This window comes from Camellia sinensis, chromosome 3, assembly GCF_055761805.1.
Source record: "Camellia sinensis isolate YWXY chromosome 3, ASM5576180v1, whole genome shotgun sequence".
Lineage (NCBI taxonomy): Eukaryota > Viridiplantae > Streptophyta > Magnoliopsida > Ericales > Theaceae > Camellia > Camellia sinensis.
In genome coordinates, this window is record NC_138963.1 from 221,041,328 (window position 1) to 221,057,000 (window position 15,673).

Sequence of the window (15,673 nt, forward strand, 5' to 3'; positions counted from 1 at the left end):
CGAGCAAGATCCGTTCGGCAAGGAACTCCAAGGTCAGCGACCAAGGTCGGCTCCGCGACTTGCTTCTTGCCGGGCAAGATCAGCTCGGCAAGGAACTCCAAGGTAGGCGCGCAAGGTCGGCTCGGCGACTTGCTTCTTGGAAAATAAAATCAGCTCGATAAGGAACTCAAAGGTTGACGAGCAAGGTCCGCTCGGCGACTTGCTTCTTGGCAAGCAAGATCTGCTCGGCAAGGAACTCAAAGGTTAGCGAGCAAGGTCCGCTCGGTGACTTTCTTCTTGGCGAGCAAGATCAGCTCGGCAAGGAACTCCATTGTCGCCGAGCAAGGTCCCCTCGACGACTTATTTCTTGGCGAGCAAGATCAGCTCGGCAACGAACTCAAAGGTCGGCGTGCAAGGTCATCTCAGCGACTTGTTTCTTGCCGAGCAAAATCAGCTCGGCAAGAAACTCCAAGGTTGGCGAGCAAGGTCCGCTCGATGACTTTCTTCTTGTCGAGCAAGATCAGCTCGGCATATAACTCCAAGGTCGACGAGCAAGGTTAGCAGGGTGACTTTCTTCTTGGCGAGAAGGATCAGCTCGGAAAGAAACTCCAAGGTCGGCGAGCAAGGTCAGCTCGGCGACTTGCTTCTTGGCGAGCAAGATCAACTCAACAAGGAACTCCAAGGTCGGCGAGCAAGGTCAGCTCCTCGACTTACTTTTTGGCAAGCAAGATCAGCTCGGCAAGGAACTCCATGGTTGGCGCGCAAGGTTGGCTCGGCGACTTGCTTCTTGGCGAGCAAGATCAGCTCCGCAAAAAACTCAAAGGTCGCAGAGTAATGTCAGTTCGGGGACTTACTTCTTGACGAGAAAGATCAGGTCGGCAAGGAACTCAAAGGTTAGCGCGGCGACTTGCTTCTTGGCGAGTAAGATCAGCTCGGTAAGGAACACAAAGTTCGGCGAGCAAGGTCCGCTCGGTGACTTTCTTCTTGGCGAGCAAGATCAGCTCGGCAAGGAACTCCATGGTCGACGAGCAAGGTCCGCTCGAGACTTACTTCTTGGCGAGCAAGATCAGCTCCGCAAGGAACTCAAAGGTCGGTGAGCAAGGTCGGCGAGCAAGGTCAGCTCGACGACTTTCTTCTTGGCAAACAAAATCAGTTCGGCAAGGAACTCGAAGGTTGGTGAGCAAGGTCGGCTCGGTGACTTGCTTCTTGGCGAGCAAGATCAGCTCGGTAAGGAACTCAAAGCTCGGTGAGCTTGGTCGGCTCGATAACTTTCTTCTTGACGAGCAAGATCAGCTCGGTAAGGAACTCTATGGTCAACGAGCAAAGTTCGCTCGACGACTTACTTCTTGGCAATCAAGATCAGTTCAGCAAGGAACTCAAAGGTTGGCGTGCAAGGTCTGCTCGGCCACTTTCTTCTTGGCGAGCAAGATCAGCTCGGCAAAGAACTCCTAGGTCGGCGAGCAAGGTCAGCTCGGCAACTTGCTTCTTGGCGAGCAAAATCAGATCCGCAAGGAACTCCAAGGTTGCGAGCAAGGTCAGCTCGGCGACTTTCTTCATGGTGAGCAAGATCAGCTCGGCAAATAACTCGAAGGTCGGTGAGCAAGGTTAGCTCGGTGACTTTCTTCTTGGCGAGCAAGATCAGCTCGGAAAGAAACTCCAAGGTCGACGAGCATGGTCAACTTGGCAAGGAACTCCAAGGTTGACGAGCAAGGTCGGCTCGGCGACTTGCTTTTTGGCAAGCAAGATCAGCTCGGCAAGGAACTCAAAGGTCGACGAGCAAGGTTAGCTGGGCGACTTGCTTCTTGGCGAGCAAGATCAGCTCGGCAAGGAACTCAATGGTCGGTGAGCAAGGTTCTCTCGGTGACTTTCTTCTTGGCGAGCAAAATTTGCTCAGCAAGGAACTCCATGGTCGATGATCAAGGTCCGCTCGACGACTTACTTCTTGGCGAGCATGATCAGCTCGGCAAGGAACTCAAAGGTCGGCGAGCAAGGTCAGCTCGGCGACTTTTTTCTTGGCGAGCAAGATCATCTTGGCAAGGAACTCCAAGGTCAACGAGCAAGGTCAGCTCGGTGACTTGCTTCTTGGTGAGCAAAATCAACTCGGGAAGGAACTCCAAGGTTGTCGAGCAAGGTCAGTTCGGCGACTTTCTTCTTGGCGAGCAAGATCATCTTGGCAAATAACTCCAAGGTCGGCGAGAAAGGTCCGTTCGGCGACTTTCTTCTTGGCGAGCAAGATCAGCTCGGAAAGGAACTCCAACGTCGGCAAGCAAAGTCATCTTGGCGAGTTGCTTCCTGGCGAGCAAGATCAACTCGGGAAGGAACTCCAAGGTCGACGAGCAAGGTCCGCTCCACGACTTGCTTCTTGGGGAGCAAGATCAGCTCGGCAAGGAACTCCGAGGTTGGCGCTCAAGGTCGGCTCGGCGATTTTCTTCTTGGCGAGCAAGATCAGCTCGACAAGGAACTCAAAAGTCAAAGAGCAAGGTCAGCTCAGCGACTTTCTTCTTGGTGAGCAAGATCAGCTCAGCAATGAACTCAAAGTTCGACGAGCAAGGTCAGCTCGGTGACTTTCTTCTTGGCGAGCAAGACCAGCTCGGCAAGGAAGTCCATGGTCGACGAGCAAGGTCCGCTCGACGACTTACTTCTTGCTCGCCAAGAAGAAAATCGCGTGAGCTGACCTTGCTCGCCGACCTTGGAGTTATTTGCCGAGCTGATCTTGCTCGCCAAGAAGAAAGTCGCCGAGCTGACCTTGCTCGCCATTCTTGGAGTTCCTTGCCGAGCTAATCTTCCTCGTCAAGAAAAAATTCGTCGAGCTGACCTTGCTCGTTGGCCTTGGAGTTCCTTGCCGAGCTGATCTTGCTTCCCAAGAATCAAGTTGCTGAGCTGGCTTTCCTCGCTAACTTTAAACGTCCTTGCCAAGTTGATTTTGCTCGCTCAAGAAGTTGCTAAGCTGATTTTACTCGCCAAGAAACGAGTTGACAAGCTACCTTTGTTTGCCAACTTTGAGGTTTCTAGACCGAGCGAAGTGAACCACCCAGCAAAAAGTCTAGCCCGGACTTGTAATGTAATTCCGATCACGCAAATGCGGACAGCATTAAGAGGCAATTGTGAGGGAGATTTCAGAAGCTGGCTTTGGTCCGTGGTAATGACTGGGCTAAAATTGGTCCGAGCATGTTTGGGCCGAGCTAGGCTGGAACAATCCAGGTGCAGTGCGCTCGGTTTAAGCCCAAGTCCGATTTGGCTGGGATAACTTCTCTACTAGCCCGGTTCGCGTTGTTTGCTCGTTTAGATCGGCGTGCAAGATCCTCTACAGACCGGCCAACCGAGTAATTGCTCAATCATTACGGGGGGCTGCTAAGATGAAAGTCACCGAGCTGACCTTGCTCGCCGACCTTTGACTTTCTTGCCGAGCTGATCTTGCTCGCCAAGAAGTAAGTCGCCGAGCGGACCTTGCTCATCGACCATGGAGTTCCTTGCCGAGCTGATCTTGCTCGCCAAGAAGAAAGTCACCGAGCGGACCTTGCTCGCCGAACTTTGTGTTCCTTGCCAAGAAGCAAGTCGCGGAGCTGACCTTGCTCACCGACCTTTGAGTTCCTTGCCGAGCTGATCTTGCTCGCCAAGAAGTAAGTCTCGGAGCTGACATTGCTCATTAACCTTCGAGTTCCTTGCCGAGCTGATCTTGCTCACCAAGAAGCAAGTCGCCTAGCCGACCTTGCGTGCCAACCATGGAGTTCCTTGCCGAGCTGATCTTACTCGCCAAAAAGCAATTCGCGGAGCTGACCTTGCTCGCCGACCTTGGAGTTCCTTGCCGAGCTGATCTTGCTCGCCAAGAAGAAAGTCGTCGCCCTGACCCTGCTCACTGACCTTGGAGTTATGTGCCGAGCTGACCTTGCTCGCCAACCGTGGAGTTCCTTGCCGAGCTGATTTTGCTCGCCAAGAAGCAAGTCGCCGAGCTGACCTTTCTCGTCGACCTTTGAGTTCGTTGCCGAGCTGATCTTGCTCGCCAATAAGTAAGTCGTCGAGCGAACCTTGCTCGGCGACCATGGAGTTCCTTGAAGGCTGATCTTGCTCGCCAAGAAGAAAGTCACCGAGCTGACCTTGGTCGCCGACCTTTGAGTTTCTTGCCGAGCTGATCTTGGTCGCCAAGAAGCAAGTTGCCGAGCTGACCTTGCTCGTCGACCTTTGAGCACCTTGCTGAGCTGATCTTGCTCGCCAAGAAGCAAGTCGCCGAGCCGACCTTGCGCGCCAACCTTGGAGTTCCTTACCGAGCTGATCTTGCCCGCCAAGAAAGAAGTCGCCGAGCCGACCTTGCTCACCGACCTTGGAGTTCCTTGTCGAGCTGATCTTGCTCGCCAAGAAGCAAGTCGCGGAGCTGACCTTGCTCACCGACCTTGGAGTTCCTTGTCAAGCTGATCTTGCTCGCCAAGAATAAAGTCGTCAAGCTGACCTTGCTCGCCGACCTTTGAGTTCTTTGCCGAGCTGATCTTGCTCTCCAAGAAGTAAGTCATCGAGCGGACATTGCTCGTCGACCATGAAGTTCCTTGCCGAGCTGATCTTGCTCGCCAAGAAAAAAGTCACCGAGCTGACCTTGCTTGCCGACCATTGAGTTCCTTGCCGAGCTGATCTTGCTAGCCAAGAAGCAAGTCACCGAGCTGACCTTGTTCGTCGACCTTTGAGTTCCTTGCCGAGCTGATCTTGCTCGCCAAGAAGTAAGTCGCCAAGCCGACCTTGCGCGCCAACCTTGGAGTTCCTTGCCGAGCTTATCTTGCTCGCCAAGAAGCAAGTCGCAGAGCTGACCTTGCTCGCCAACCTTGGAGTTCCTTGTCGAGCTGATCTTGCTCGCCAAGAAGCAAGTCATCGAGCTGACCTTGCTCGCCAACCTTGGAGTTCCTTTCCGAGCTGATCTTGCTCGCCAAGAAGAAAGTCGCCGAGCTGACCTTGCTCGCCGACCTTGGAGTTATTTGCTGAGCTGATCTTGCTCGCCAAGAAGAAAGTCGCCGAGTTGACCTTGCTCACCAACCTTGGAGTTCGTTGCCGAGCTGATTTTGCTCGCCAAGAAGCAAGTCGCCGAGCTGACCTTGCTCGCCGACCTTTGAGTTCTTTGCCGAGCTGATCTTGCTGGCCAAGAAGTAAGTCGTCGAGCGGACCTTGCTCATCAACCATGGAGTTTTTTGCCGAGTTGATCTTGCTCGCCAAGAAGAAAGTCACCAAGCTGACCTTGCTCGCCGACCTTTGAGTTCCTTACCGAACTTATCTTGCTCGCCAAGAAGCAAGTCGCCGAGCTGACCTTGCTCATCGACCTTTGAGTTCTTTGCCGAGCTGATCTTGCTCGCCAAGAAGCAAGTCGCCGAGCTGACCTTGCGCGCCAACCTTGGAGTTCTATGCCGAGCTGATCTTGCCCGCGAAGAAGCAATTCGCGGAGCTGACCTTGCTCACTGACCTTAGAGTTCCTTGCCGAGCTGATCTTACTCGCCAAGAAGCAAGTCGTCGAGCTGACTTTGCTTGTCGGCGTTGGAGTTCTTTGCCAAGCTGATCTTGCTCGCCAAGAGAAAAGTCGCGTGGGCTGACCTTGCTCGCCGACCTTGGAGTTATTTGCTGAGCTTATCTTGCTCGCCAAGAAGAAAGTCGCCGAGCTGACCTTGCTCACCAACCTTGGAGTTCCTTGCTGAGCTGATCTTCCTCGTTAAGAAGAAAGTCGTCGAGCTAACCTTGCTCGCTGGCCTTGGAGTTCCTTGCCGAGCTGATCTTGCTTGCCAAGAATCAAGTTGCTGAGCTGGCTTTCCTCGCTAACTTTAAACGTCCTTGCCAAGTTGATTTTGCTCGTTCAAGAAGTTGCTAAGCTAATTTTACTCGCCAAGAAACGAGTTGACGAGCTGACTTTGTTTGCCAACTTTGAGGTTTCTAGACCGAGCAAAGTGAACCACCGAGCAAAAAGTCTAGCCCGGCCTTGTAATGTAATTTCAGTCACGCAAATGCAGACAGAATTAAGGGCAATTGTGAGGGAGATTTTATAAGCTGGCTTTAGACCGTGGTAATGACCGGACTAAAATTGGTCCGAGCATGTTTGGGCCGAGCTAGGCTGGGACAATCCAGGTGCAGTGTGCTCGGTTAAAGCGTAGGTCTGATTTGGCTGGGATAACTTCTCTACTAGCCTGGTTCGCATTGTTTGCTCGTTTAGATCGGCGTGCAAGATCCTCCGCAAACTGGCCAACCGAGTAACTGCTCAGTCATTATGGAGGGCTGTTAAGCTCGGTCATAACGGAGCTCGGCGAATGGCGTTGTTGGACTCATTACGTAGCATGGTCGTATGAGGCCGAGGTTGTGCCGCTGGGATGCTTAGTTCCCGCTAATGTTGTCAAGCGGTTTGGTTAGGTGGTGTTCGCTGGATTTGTGCTGACAGATGGGAGAGTAGCTCCACGTGTCAAGAGACTAATGGGTGCAGAGTTGAGCGCAGAAAGTATATAAGCATGACTGCGCCCCCATGCTAGGGATGGAACATCATTTGGTGAGATAGACTTACACTCATTGAGTTTCTCTCTCTGTCTCTCTCTCTCAGAGCGTGTGCTAACTTGACCGTCGGAGGGGTTTCCGGCAACACACCGCCGGGTAGCTCACCGCTGTTGTGCTTTCAGGTTGATTGGATGGACACGGAGCTTGGACGAAAGGAGTATGAACAGCGACGAATATTTGCTCCCCGTACAGCTGGTATCCCAGATTCCAAGTTAATTCGCCAACCGATCATTGTAACGGGTTTTAGTAGTGAGAAAAAAGTTACTAAGGGCCATGTTCTCATGGACTTAGCAGTTGGCGAGATCCGTTCCGCAACAAAGTTCCATGTGATTGAAGCAGACACAAATTACCATATGATACTTGGCAGAGCTTGGATGCACCAATATGGGGCTATCCTTTCCAGTTATCACCAATGCGTGAAAGCAAAATTGGGAAAGCGCATAGTGACCATAAATGCGTTTGAAAATCCATTTGGAGTGGAAGAGGCACACTATTCGGATGCAGTTTTCTTTATTGAGTTGTCCACAGATAAAACTCCAAGGACTGGTAAAATTGCAGGGGTAAAATTACCGAAGTGGAAAGACATTCGAGATGCAGAGGCTACTCCAGAAAGCAGTGGACAGAAAAGGAGCAGCAAATCCACAAGTCCTCTGCCCAAGATTGTTAAGGTGCGCAAGGGCGGCAAGACAGTTTATTACTTATGACGGTCTTGGGGGCCAGACTTCATACCTTGGGAGCATGGCCCCGAGACGAATAAATGTGACGATGAGGAGTCCCAAGAAGGGTTAATGGAGACACCTGAGGCCACCCCTGAATGCATGCAAGATAAGCCCAGACCCCAGCAGGAGGTACTTGCTAAGGTCAACCTTAGTAACTTGCCTGGGTAGAACAAGCCAGTGTTTATCAGTGATACAACGACTCCAATAGCTATGGCAGAATTGATAACATCACTAAAGCAATACAGTGATGTCTTTGCTTTGACATATGACGAGATGCCTGGTCTTGACCCATCCCTTGTCACTCATCATCTAGACACTTTTTCTAATTCTAAACCAATCAAGCAGCATGCTCGGAAGTCCTTCCCTGATCTTGAAGCAAAGATTAAGGCAGAGGCAGAAAAGTTGTAGAGGGCCAAGTTCATTGAGCCAATATAGTACCCAACATGGCTGGCGAATATTGTGCCTGTGCAGAAGAAGAACGGTCAAATTAGGGTCTGCGTAGACTTTCGCGACCTGAATAAGGCCTGCCCCGAAAGATGAGTTTCCATTGCCCCATGTTGACACACTTGTTGACTCTACTGCAGGCCATCAGATGTTCTCCTTCATGGATGGGTTTAGTGGTTATAACTAGATCAAAATGACACCAAAAGATACATAAAAGACGGCTTTCAGAACGCCCTTGGGAAATTTTTTCTATACGGTGATCCCCTTCGGTTTGAAAAATATGGGGCAACCTACCAACGGGCTATGACTGCAGTGTTCCACGACATGTTACATCATGAATTCAAAGTATATATAGATGATCTGGTGGTCAAGTCTACTAAGGCAAACCACCACCTCTGCGACTTGGAAAAGTTTTTTAATGTTGCCACAAATTCTGCCTCAAGATGAACCCTCTCAAGTATGCCTTTGGAGTTACCATCGTCAAGTTCCTTGGCTTCCTTGTACACCAGCAGGGGATCAAAGTAGATGGGGATAAGATCAAGTCAATCATGGAGATGCCATCGTCACACTCTCAAAAAGCCTTGAAGAAATTCCTAGGCAAAGTGTCATACCTTAGGAGGTTTATTCCAGCTCTTGTTGAGATAACCTTTTGCTTTAGAACATTGCTGAAAGGGAATCACAAGTTTGAATGGTTGTAAGAACACCAACAGGCATTTGATATAGTAAAAAAAGCACTTACCTCCCTACTTACAATGATTGCCCCACAGCCTGAAAAGCCTCTGCTACTGTACCTGACCTCTACTCCACAGTCTATTGAAGCCCTACTTGTCCAAGACATAGATAGCGTTGAGAAGCCAGTCTATTACATCAGCTGCAAAGTCAATGGTGTCGAGTCGCGATATACCCCAATTGAGAGGCATTGTTTAGCCTTTATCTTCACAATGTAGAAGTTGCGCTACTACTTTTTGGCACACCCGATCCAAGTTGTAACCCGGAGTGATCCAGTCCGTTATTTGCTGAGCAGGCCCGCTCTGATTGGAAGAATGGCGAGATGGCTCTTGGCTCTAACAGAATATGATATCACGTGTGTTACTCCCAAGGCTATTAAGAGCCAAGCACTTGCAGACTTACTGGCCCAGTTCCCATCGGGTGAACATGAACCTGCGGAGGTACCTTTACCAGATGAGGTCCATCTCTCAGCAACTGCAATTGAGAGTTATTGGGACTTAAAGTTTGATGGAGCTTCCGGAGCTGGGAAAGGTGAAGTCGGCGCAACATTAACCAATCAAGAAGGAGAGAAGTTTCATCTATCATATAAGCTTAACTTTGAGTGTTCAAACAACGAGGCTGAATACGAGGCGCTGATATTGTGTTTAATAGCTGCCCAAAAGAAGGGCCTCCGCAAGCTGAAAATTTGGGATGAGTCCAAGTTAGTTGTCAAGCAAACGATGGGTGATTTTGCCTTGAAGGAGCCTTTGTTGACCCCATATAGCACTGTAGTTCAAAGGTTGCTCACTCAGTTTGATGATGTCCAAATCCAGCATACCCCTCGAACACATAACCGTTTCCCCGATGCCTTGGCTACATTGGGGGCAAAGATGGAGATACCAGATGATAGTATAGCCATCATCATCGAGAAAAGAACAACACCAGCAGTACTAGTCGAAGAACATACAGAGCAAGATGCTGAGGGGTGGAAAACAGATATAATCCAGTAGTTGAAAACAAGCTAGGGAACGATCAGACCAGCAGAACTTGCATCATTTCTCCTTCTTAAAGGAGAGTTGTATTTTCGTGGTCCCAATAACTTATTGGCAAGATGCATCGGTAGACAAAAAGCAACTTATAGACTCAAGTAGATCCATGCTAAGTCCTGTGGAGATGGAGATATCAGTCTATACCGACGGATACAGAGGTAAGGGTATTACTGGCCAGAGATAGAAAAGGAAAGTACTAAGCTGTAGAGGCAATGTGCAAAGTGTCAGTCCCATCCTAAGGAAGAGGAAACCCATTTCTTAAGCAGTGAAGAATTGAGACAGCCATATATTGACTACCTTGGGAATGGCACACTGCTTGAGAACAAACCCGATGCAATCAGAGTTAAGAGGTGAGCCCTTCGCTTCTTCCTTGACCAAGGCAAGCTGTATCGAAGAAGCTTTGAAGGGGAACCTTTGGTGTGTTTATCAAAAGATGAGGCAAATGAGGTGCTAAAGGAAGCCCACAAGACAGAGCAGCGATTATACGAACATCTCATTCACCCCGGCTACTATTGGCCGACAATGGAAGAAGATGCTAAAAACTTTGTGAGGAGATGCCAATCCTGCCAGAAGTTTGGGAACTTGATACATGCACCGGCAGTTGAACTGCACAACATCAAGACTCCTTATCCGTTCTATACTTAGGCATTTGACCTGGTAGGTCCTATAGCGCAGCAATCCAAAGACTACAGATGGATACTTGCAGTAACTAAAGTTAGCACCAAGTGGGTAAAGACTATACCAATGAGGAAGGCAAATGGGACAAGAGTAGCCAACTTCATTTAGAGAAAACATAATCTATAGGTTTGGCATACCCAAAGTAATGTTGTCTGACAATGGAACTCCTTTTGTAAATCGCCACGTTGGAAGACTGCTGGATGCCTACTAGATCAAGCACCACAAGTCTAGCCCATACTACCCCCAAGGGAACGAACAAGCTGAGGCGACCAACAAAACCCTCATCTGAATACTGAGTAAAATGATGGATGAAGCAGAGGGCACATGGTCTGAACAACTCCCGTAGCGCTCTGGGCATATAGAACGTCAAAGAGAAAGCCAACTCAGGCAACCCCATTTTTCCTAGTATATGGGTCCGAAACTGTGTTACCAGTTGAGTTGGCAGTACCTTCAGCATGAATGGCTATGTCAGCATACTTAGCTCTAGACAGCAGGAAGAATGACATAGAAACAGTTGAAGAAATAAGAGATTGGGTCTCGCGGGCAATGGAAAAGTATCATCAATCCATTACCCGTGCCTAAAATCAATATGTTCAACACAAAAAGTTCAAGGAAGGGGACTTAGTATGGAAAACAGTGGACGCAATCATGTGGGGGCAGCCAATTCCCAAATTCTCACCCAGATGGAAAGGCCCCTACAAAGTTGCTGAGGCAAGCAGCAGCGGGTACTACAAGTTGACAAGAGTAGATGATGGATTCAGAACTGGCCCTGTCAATGCCAAGTATGTCAAAGAATATTTTCCTTAGTTTCGTTTGTTCAAGAAAAAGAGTTGTAAGTTTCTTTGTTAATGCTTCCAAAGCAAAGTGTAAAGAAAGTGTCATACACTTAGTAAACCTTTTGTTTTCATATAGGAAAGTTTTCCATACTTAGTTAGATTTTACACTTGTAAAACCTTAGTCGTGATGAAGTTTTGTTCATTCTAAGAGTTTTGCTTATCTTTAGAAGCTATGTAAAAGCAATGTAAAGAAAGCGATGAAATGAAACCCAAAAGTACTGCCAAACGTCCATGCTTTCCATTAAAGTCAAACTTTCAAAACATGATTACAATGTTTGAAAAGAAGTTATGACAGAGAAGAAAAAAAGAAAACGCGTACCAAGCGCGATGAAACAACAAAAAGTAAAGAAGAGAAAATAGAAGAAATCATAACAAAGCCACAGAGTTACATCAAATCAAATCAAACCCTTCAAAAGAGAGTCTATCAGAGTCATATCTCGAGGCAACTAGGCAACCAATGCAAAGTCCTTCTCTTTGAACCGAGCCAGGTTTTGCAGGTGCTGCTCCAGGGCACCCTCACACTCCTTTATAGTCTCCTTCAAGGACGCAACCTTCGCCACATTGTCAGCGTGCTCAAGGAAACCACCAATCATCTGAAGCCTATCCCCCATCCATGATAGGTTCAAACCATTCCTCTCAAAATAGCTCAGATTGGCCTTGGCACTCTCCACGAACTTACTGAGAGTCGTCAGGATCTACTTAATAGCAACGTCACGAATAAAGCCAACAAGTGGCTCCAGTAGCGTCGTCTGTACTATAGATCTAGGAACATTAAAGGTAGTAAAGGTGTCCGGATGCAGTGCTTAGATACGAGCAAGAGTGGAAGCAGCTTCGGAAGAGACCCAGTAACTTAGGAAGGAAACTTTCTCTGAGGACTGGAGGGACTCTTTCACACCACCGCTAGCTTCAATCACTGGAGGGAGACTGATGGAGTGACCAAAGGTCTGAGGACGGCGCACTTCTTCTGAAGATGATTGCCTAGCAGCATTAGAATGAGTAAATGCTGGCTGGCGACCAGGTGAACTGGCCTCATGAGAAAGGCCAAAATTGCTTGTACCGTCGTGTCGCTCTGAAAAAAGGTCGTCCATCTGGTAATCTCCAACATTGAAATCTAGAACAACAGTGGTATCCATCCCAGTACAAAAATCCCAAGACACCCCAAGGTCAGCTGGCACTTCTGGGAAGTGAGTTGGGTATAAGTCTACCAGTTATTTAAAGGTTGCCAAAGTAACTGGGTCAGAGCTTCCAACGGCAGCAGTAATAGTGTGGGCAGCTAAGGTGACAGCTACCTCTGCAAGTCAGTCTAAATTTAGGGAAGCCACAGCGGGAATAGTGGCAGCAGTCGCTACACCTACGCTCCCCTCAGCCACTTGAACGTCTGGAAGTGGAGTCTGTTAAATTAATGGAGATTCGACAGATTGGGATGAACTGCCAAATTTAGCTCTGAGAGGAGGTAGTACAACTTCCAGCGGCTCTCTCATACCGCAATCTTCCCTAGGGGTCTTAGGTACGAAATCATCTCCGCCAATAGAGGAATGGCCGGAGTGCGCAGAGTCAGAAGGGTGTAAAGGCTCTAAACCCTCAACAGTTATATCACCCGCTGCAACTTCCATAACAGGGGGAACTTGTACATTGCCTGCAGCCTCCATAACTGGTCAGCCTCAGCAACTGGCTCAGCCTCAGTAGTCGGTTCGACTCTCACATTTGGTTTCTCTTCAACATCTTGAAGAACTGTCATGGGGGTCCTGAATCTTGTGACCCTAGTAGTAATGAGAAGGTTGTCGTCGTCGTCTGAGTCTGAAGAAATGCAAATGGCAGTAGAAGAACCTCTTGGACCAGAGGGCGGTATGGTCGGTGGGCCTTAAAAAGAAAAAGAAGATCATGCAATTATTAAAGTAAATATAAAAAGTCCAAGGAAGTAATACAAAATATTTTTCTAAGTATGGATACCCTTCGGAGCCTCTTCCTACTGGGCGAGGCATGTGCCTTAGGAACTGATGTCGCTGCTGCTTGGGTTGCCCTCAGTCTGGAACGGGTCATGCGTACTGTTGCACCCACTTCAAGGGGAGCAATTTGCAAGGGTTGAACAAACATTGCCCCGGACGGGTGAGGCTCTTCCACGACAAGCCGAGATAAAAGTTTGAAACGACAAAATATGTTGGTTTGTTTCCCTCAGCCAGAGAGCAGACGAAGAGACAAGTCGGGCTGTGGGATGGGCTCTATCGCAGGAACGACGGGAGCACTATCACAAAAATTAAAGAAAGAATTAAGGTTGCAGTGCCAGAATAGTCTGCTGCTGGGAAAGGCACCCTCTCTCCCAAGTGAAGGAAGCTCCATGAAGCCTAAGCCCTCCACAAATAAAGCAGTATAGTCACAAGCAAACCGCTGAAAGCTTCGGTGGAAATCGGTTTGAGGCGGAGGTATATGTGGGATACCCTGGTCCATTCCGAACTGCCTAATGACCCTGTCTGGCCGATAGATGACGCTGGACATGCCTTCTTCATTCCACACGGGCAGAAATCCTGGGCATATCATAACAGCAATGAGGAAGGAGTTGGCCAGGACACTGTCGAGAGAAAAATCAACATGGCAGGCCTCTGAAAAATAAAATGGAACCATAGAAATACCTGGGAGAAGTTGAGTGAAGGGGTAGAACACGCACTCCTCCATGTGGTCGACATAATCTGAAAAGGGTCTGTTGGTACCAAAGCCAGACCACCGAGCGATACGAGGGAAGGATTGACGCACTTGCCTCGTGACAGGCCGACCTTCTGCATCTAGAACAGGGTGGCCCTCTATATCAAAGACTTCATCAATGAAGAAGGGCTCGTGTTCCTTAGGGATGGGGCCATGGCAAGAAATCTCTCATAGAAAAAGGTAGTCAGGAACTAAGTATGTACAAAGCTCCACACATCATAGCGGCCCATGGATCGCTCCATGTCCAAATGGATGAGGTCAAGATGGAAATAGAAGTTACCCAGGAAGAGGGAAGCCAGAGGAATTTGACTACTACTGCAAAGCTTGACAGCCAAAGGAAACACCGATGGATTAATGCTTTCGGCATGGTTACTAGGTAGAACAAAGAAGGAGATGAAATAGCTGACAAAGGCAGCCAAGTACAAGTCATCGCGGTAACCCGGTCCAACTACAGAGTTGCAGCTCTCCTCGATGATGTCATCTACAACTGGTTGCAAGTCCTTGAAGAAATGCTTCAACCAAGAAAGGTAGGTGGTTTTATCCCTTTTAGGCCTCTCTTGGAGCAGTTTCCCGGTTCTAAGATCATACCAGGAACTAAACTTTCGCGCCTCCCAGAAGGCGCTTTGGAGAGCGGTGACGGTAACTTGCTCTGCAAGGGTCAAAGACGCTGGATCAAAGGGGTGATCTCCACGGGTGCTGAGGCACAGAAGGACAGCAACATCTTTCAGGGTTGGGGTTATCTCCCCCCATACCAAGGCAAAAGTGTGAGTGTCGCGGCTCCAACAGGAGATGACCATGTCAGTGTTGGTTTGCACCTTGCACACTGATAACTCCCTTGAAATCAAAATGGCGTTGAAAAGATGGACATCTTACAAGCGCTGCTCAAAGCCACCATCAGTAATAATGTCATCGACCCAGAGGGACCAATCTGCTAGAGGGCCTGAGTGAGTGCGATAATAGACATATGAATGTGGAAAGTCACCATGCTCCACGCGGAACCGTAGCACAAAGGCTGGGTTAACCATGTCAACATCATCCGAAGTAGCCTCCCCAAAAGGGAGCAGAGGCTCCTCCAATTGAAGGGCATCAGGAATGAAGGAGTCAACTGCCTTCCAAAAGGGGTCAGCCAGTCCTCCGAAGTATAGGGCCCTCCTCCACTCAGTAGGGGGTGGGGCAGCCTTGTCCAGAAGAAATCTCGTGCTCGCCATGAGGAAGAATAAAGAAAGGTAAAAGGGGCTATGGAAAGTGGGAACAAGGAGAAGAAGAAGACAAAGGAGACAGAAAGGTGTGTTGGGAAGAAGTGGGGGACCAGTGGACCCAAGGGTGTTATTTATAAAGAAAAATCAGCAAAGGGTGCCAATACGCTTCCCTAGGCCATTATGACTTGACAGTCAAAAAGGCACCTTTTCAAAGCTGACGCAACTTCTAACCCAACCGACGCAACCCTTGGGTTGCTTGCTGACGTCATGCACGCGCGAAAAACAAGGAGTGTATCTCCCACGCGTGCAAGGGCCAAAATGTAAGGGGTCAGAAATTAAGCCCCAAACTAAGTATGGACCTAAGCACTGAAATCGTCCCAAAAAGGCAACCAGGGATAAAAAAAAAGGAGCATGGGCCAAAGCCCAAGGAAAGTGGGCCAACAAGTGAACCGTTGTAGGTCTGACTCACCAGGGCTCCAGATGGACTCCATGAAAAAAAATGCCCAAGTCAAGTTGCAGAGGTAACACCTGCAGTGGTGAAGTTACGGAGGGAACATGTGCAGTGGCACTTTACCTCAGCGACGCCATTCCTAATATCTTCGATTCCGCAGCCATCTGAAGTTGCTGAGGGAAAGAGAAAGCCGACACAACTAAGTTGCAAAGGCAACACTTGCGACGGCCAAGTTGCGGAGATCAAGTTACAGAGGCACTTTGTCTCAGCATCGCTATTCCAAGTATTTTCGGTGTCGTCGTCATTCCAAGTAATGTCGGTGCCACAACCACCTGGAGTTGCTGAGGGAAAAAGAAAACCGAAGCAACTAAGTTGCAGAGGCAGTACTTGCAGCGCCCAAGTTGCA

At 49.0% G+C, this 15,673-nt stretch overlaps 2 protein-coding genes across 2 annotated transcripts; both read left to right on the plus strand.

The window, feature by feature from the left end:
- The first annotated feature begins 6,617 nt into the window (after positions 1-6,617).
- Positions 6,618-7,613, plus strand: LOC145822247 (uncharacterized). The gene is made up of 2 exons (XM_082918865.1): positions 6,618-7,154; positions 7,374-7,613. Exons 1-2 carry the CDS (start codon positions 6,618-6,620, stop codon positions 7,611-7,613), a joined length of 777 nt encoding a protein of 258 aa, XP_082774991.1.
- A 788-nt stretch (positions 7,614-8,401) lies between these two features.
- Positions 8,402-9,367, plus strand: LOC114262842 (uncharacterized). Its single transcript, XM_028203256.2, has 2 exons — positions 8,402-8,565; positions 8,674-9,367. Exons 1-2 carry the CDS (start codon positions 8,402-8,404, stop codon positions 9,365-9,367), a joined length of 858 nt encoding a protein of 285 aa, XP_028059057.2.
- Positions 9,368-15,673: the final 6,306 nt, after the last annotated feature.

Coding starts and splice junctions, on each gene's coding strand:
- LOC145822247 (XM_082918865.1), top strand. CDS start 6,618: ATGGACACGGAGCTTGGACGAAAGGAGTATGAACAGCGACGAATATTT. Junction 7,155..7,373: donor CTCTGCCCAAGATTGTTAAG/GTGCGCAAGGGC, acceptor TTGCCTGGGTAG/AACAAGCCAGTGTTTATCAG.
- LOC114262842 (XM_028203256.2), top strand. CDS start 8,402: ATGATTGCCCCACAGCCTGAAAAGCCTCTGCTACTGTACCTGACCTCT. Junction 8,566..8,673: donor CGATATACCCCAATTGAGAG/GCATTGTTTAGC, acceptor TTTGCTGAGCAG/GCCCGCTCTGATTGGAAGAA.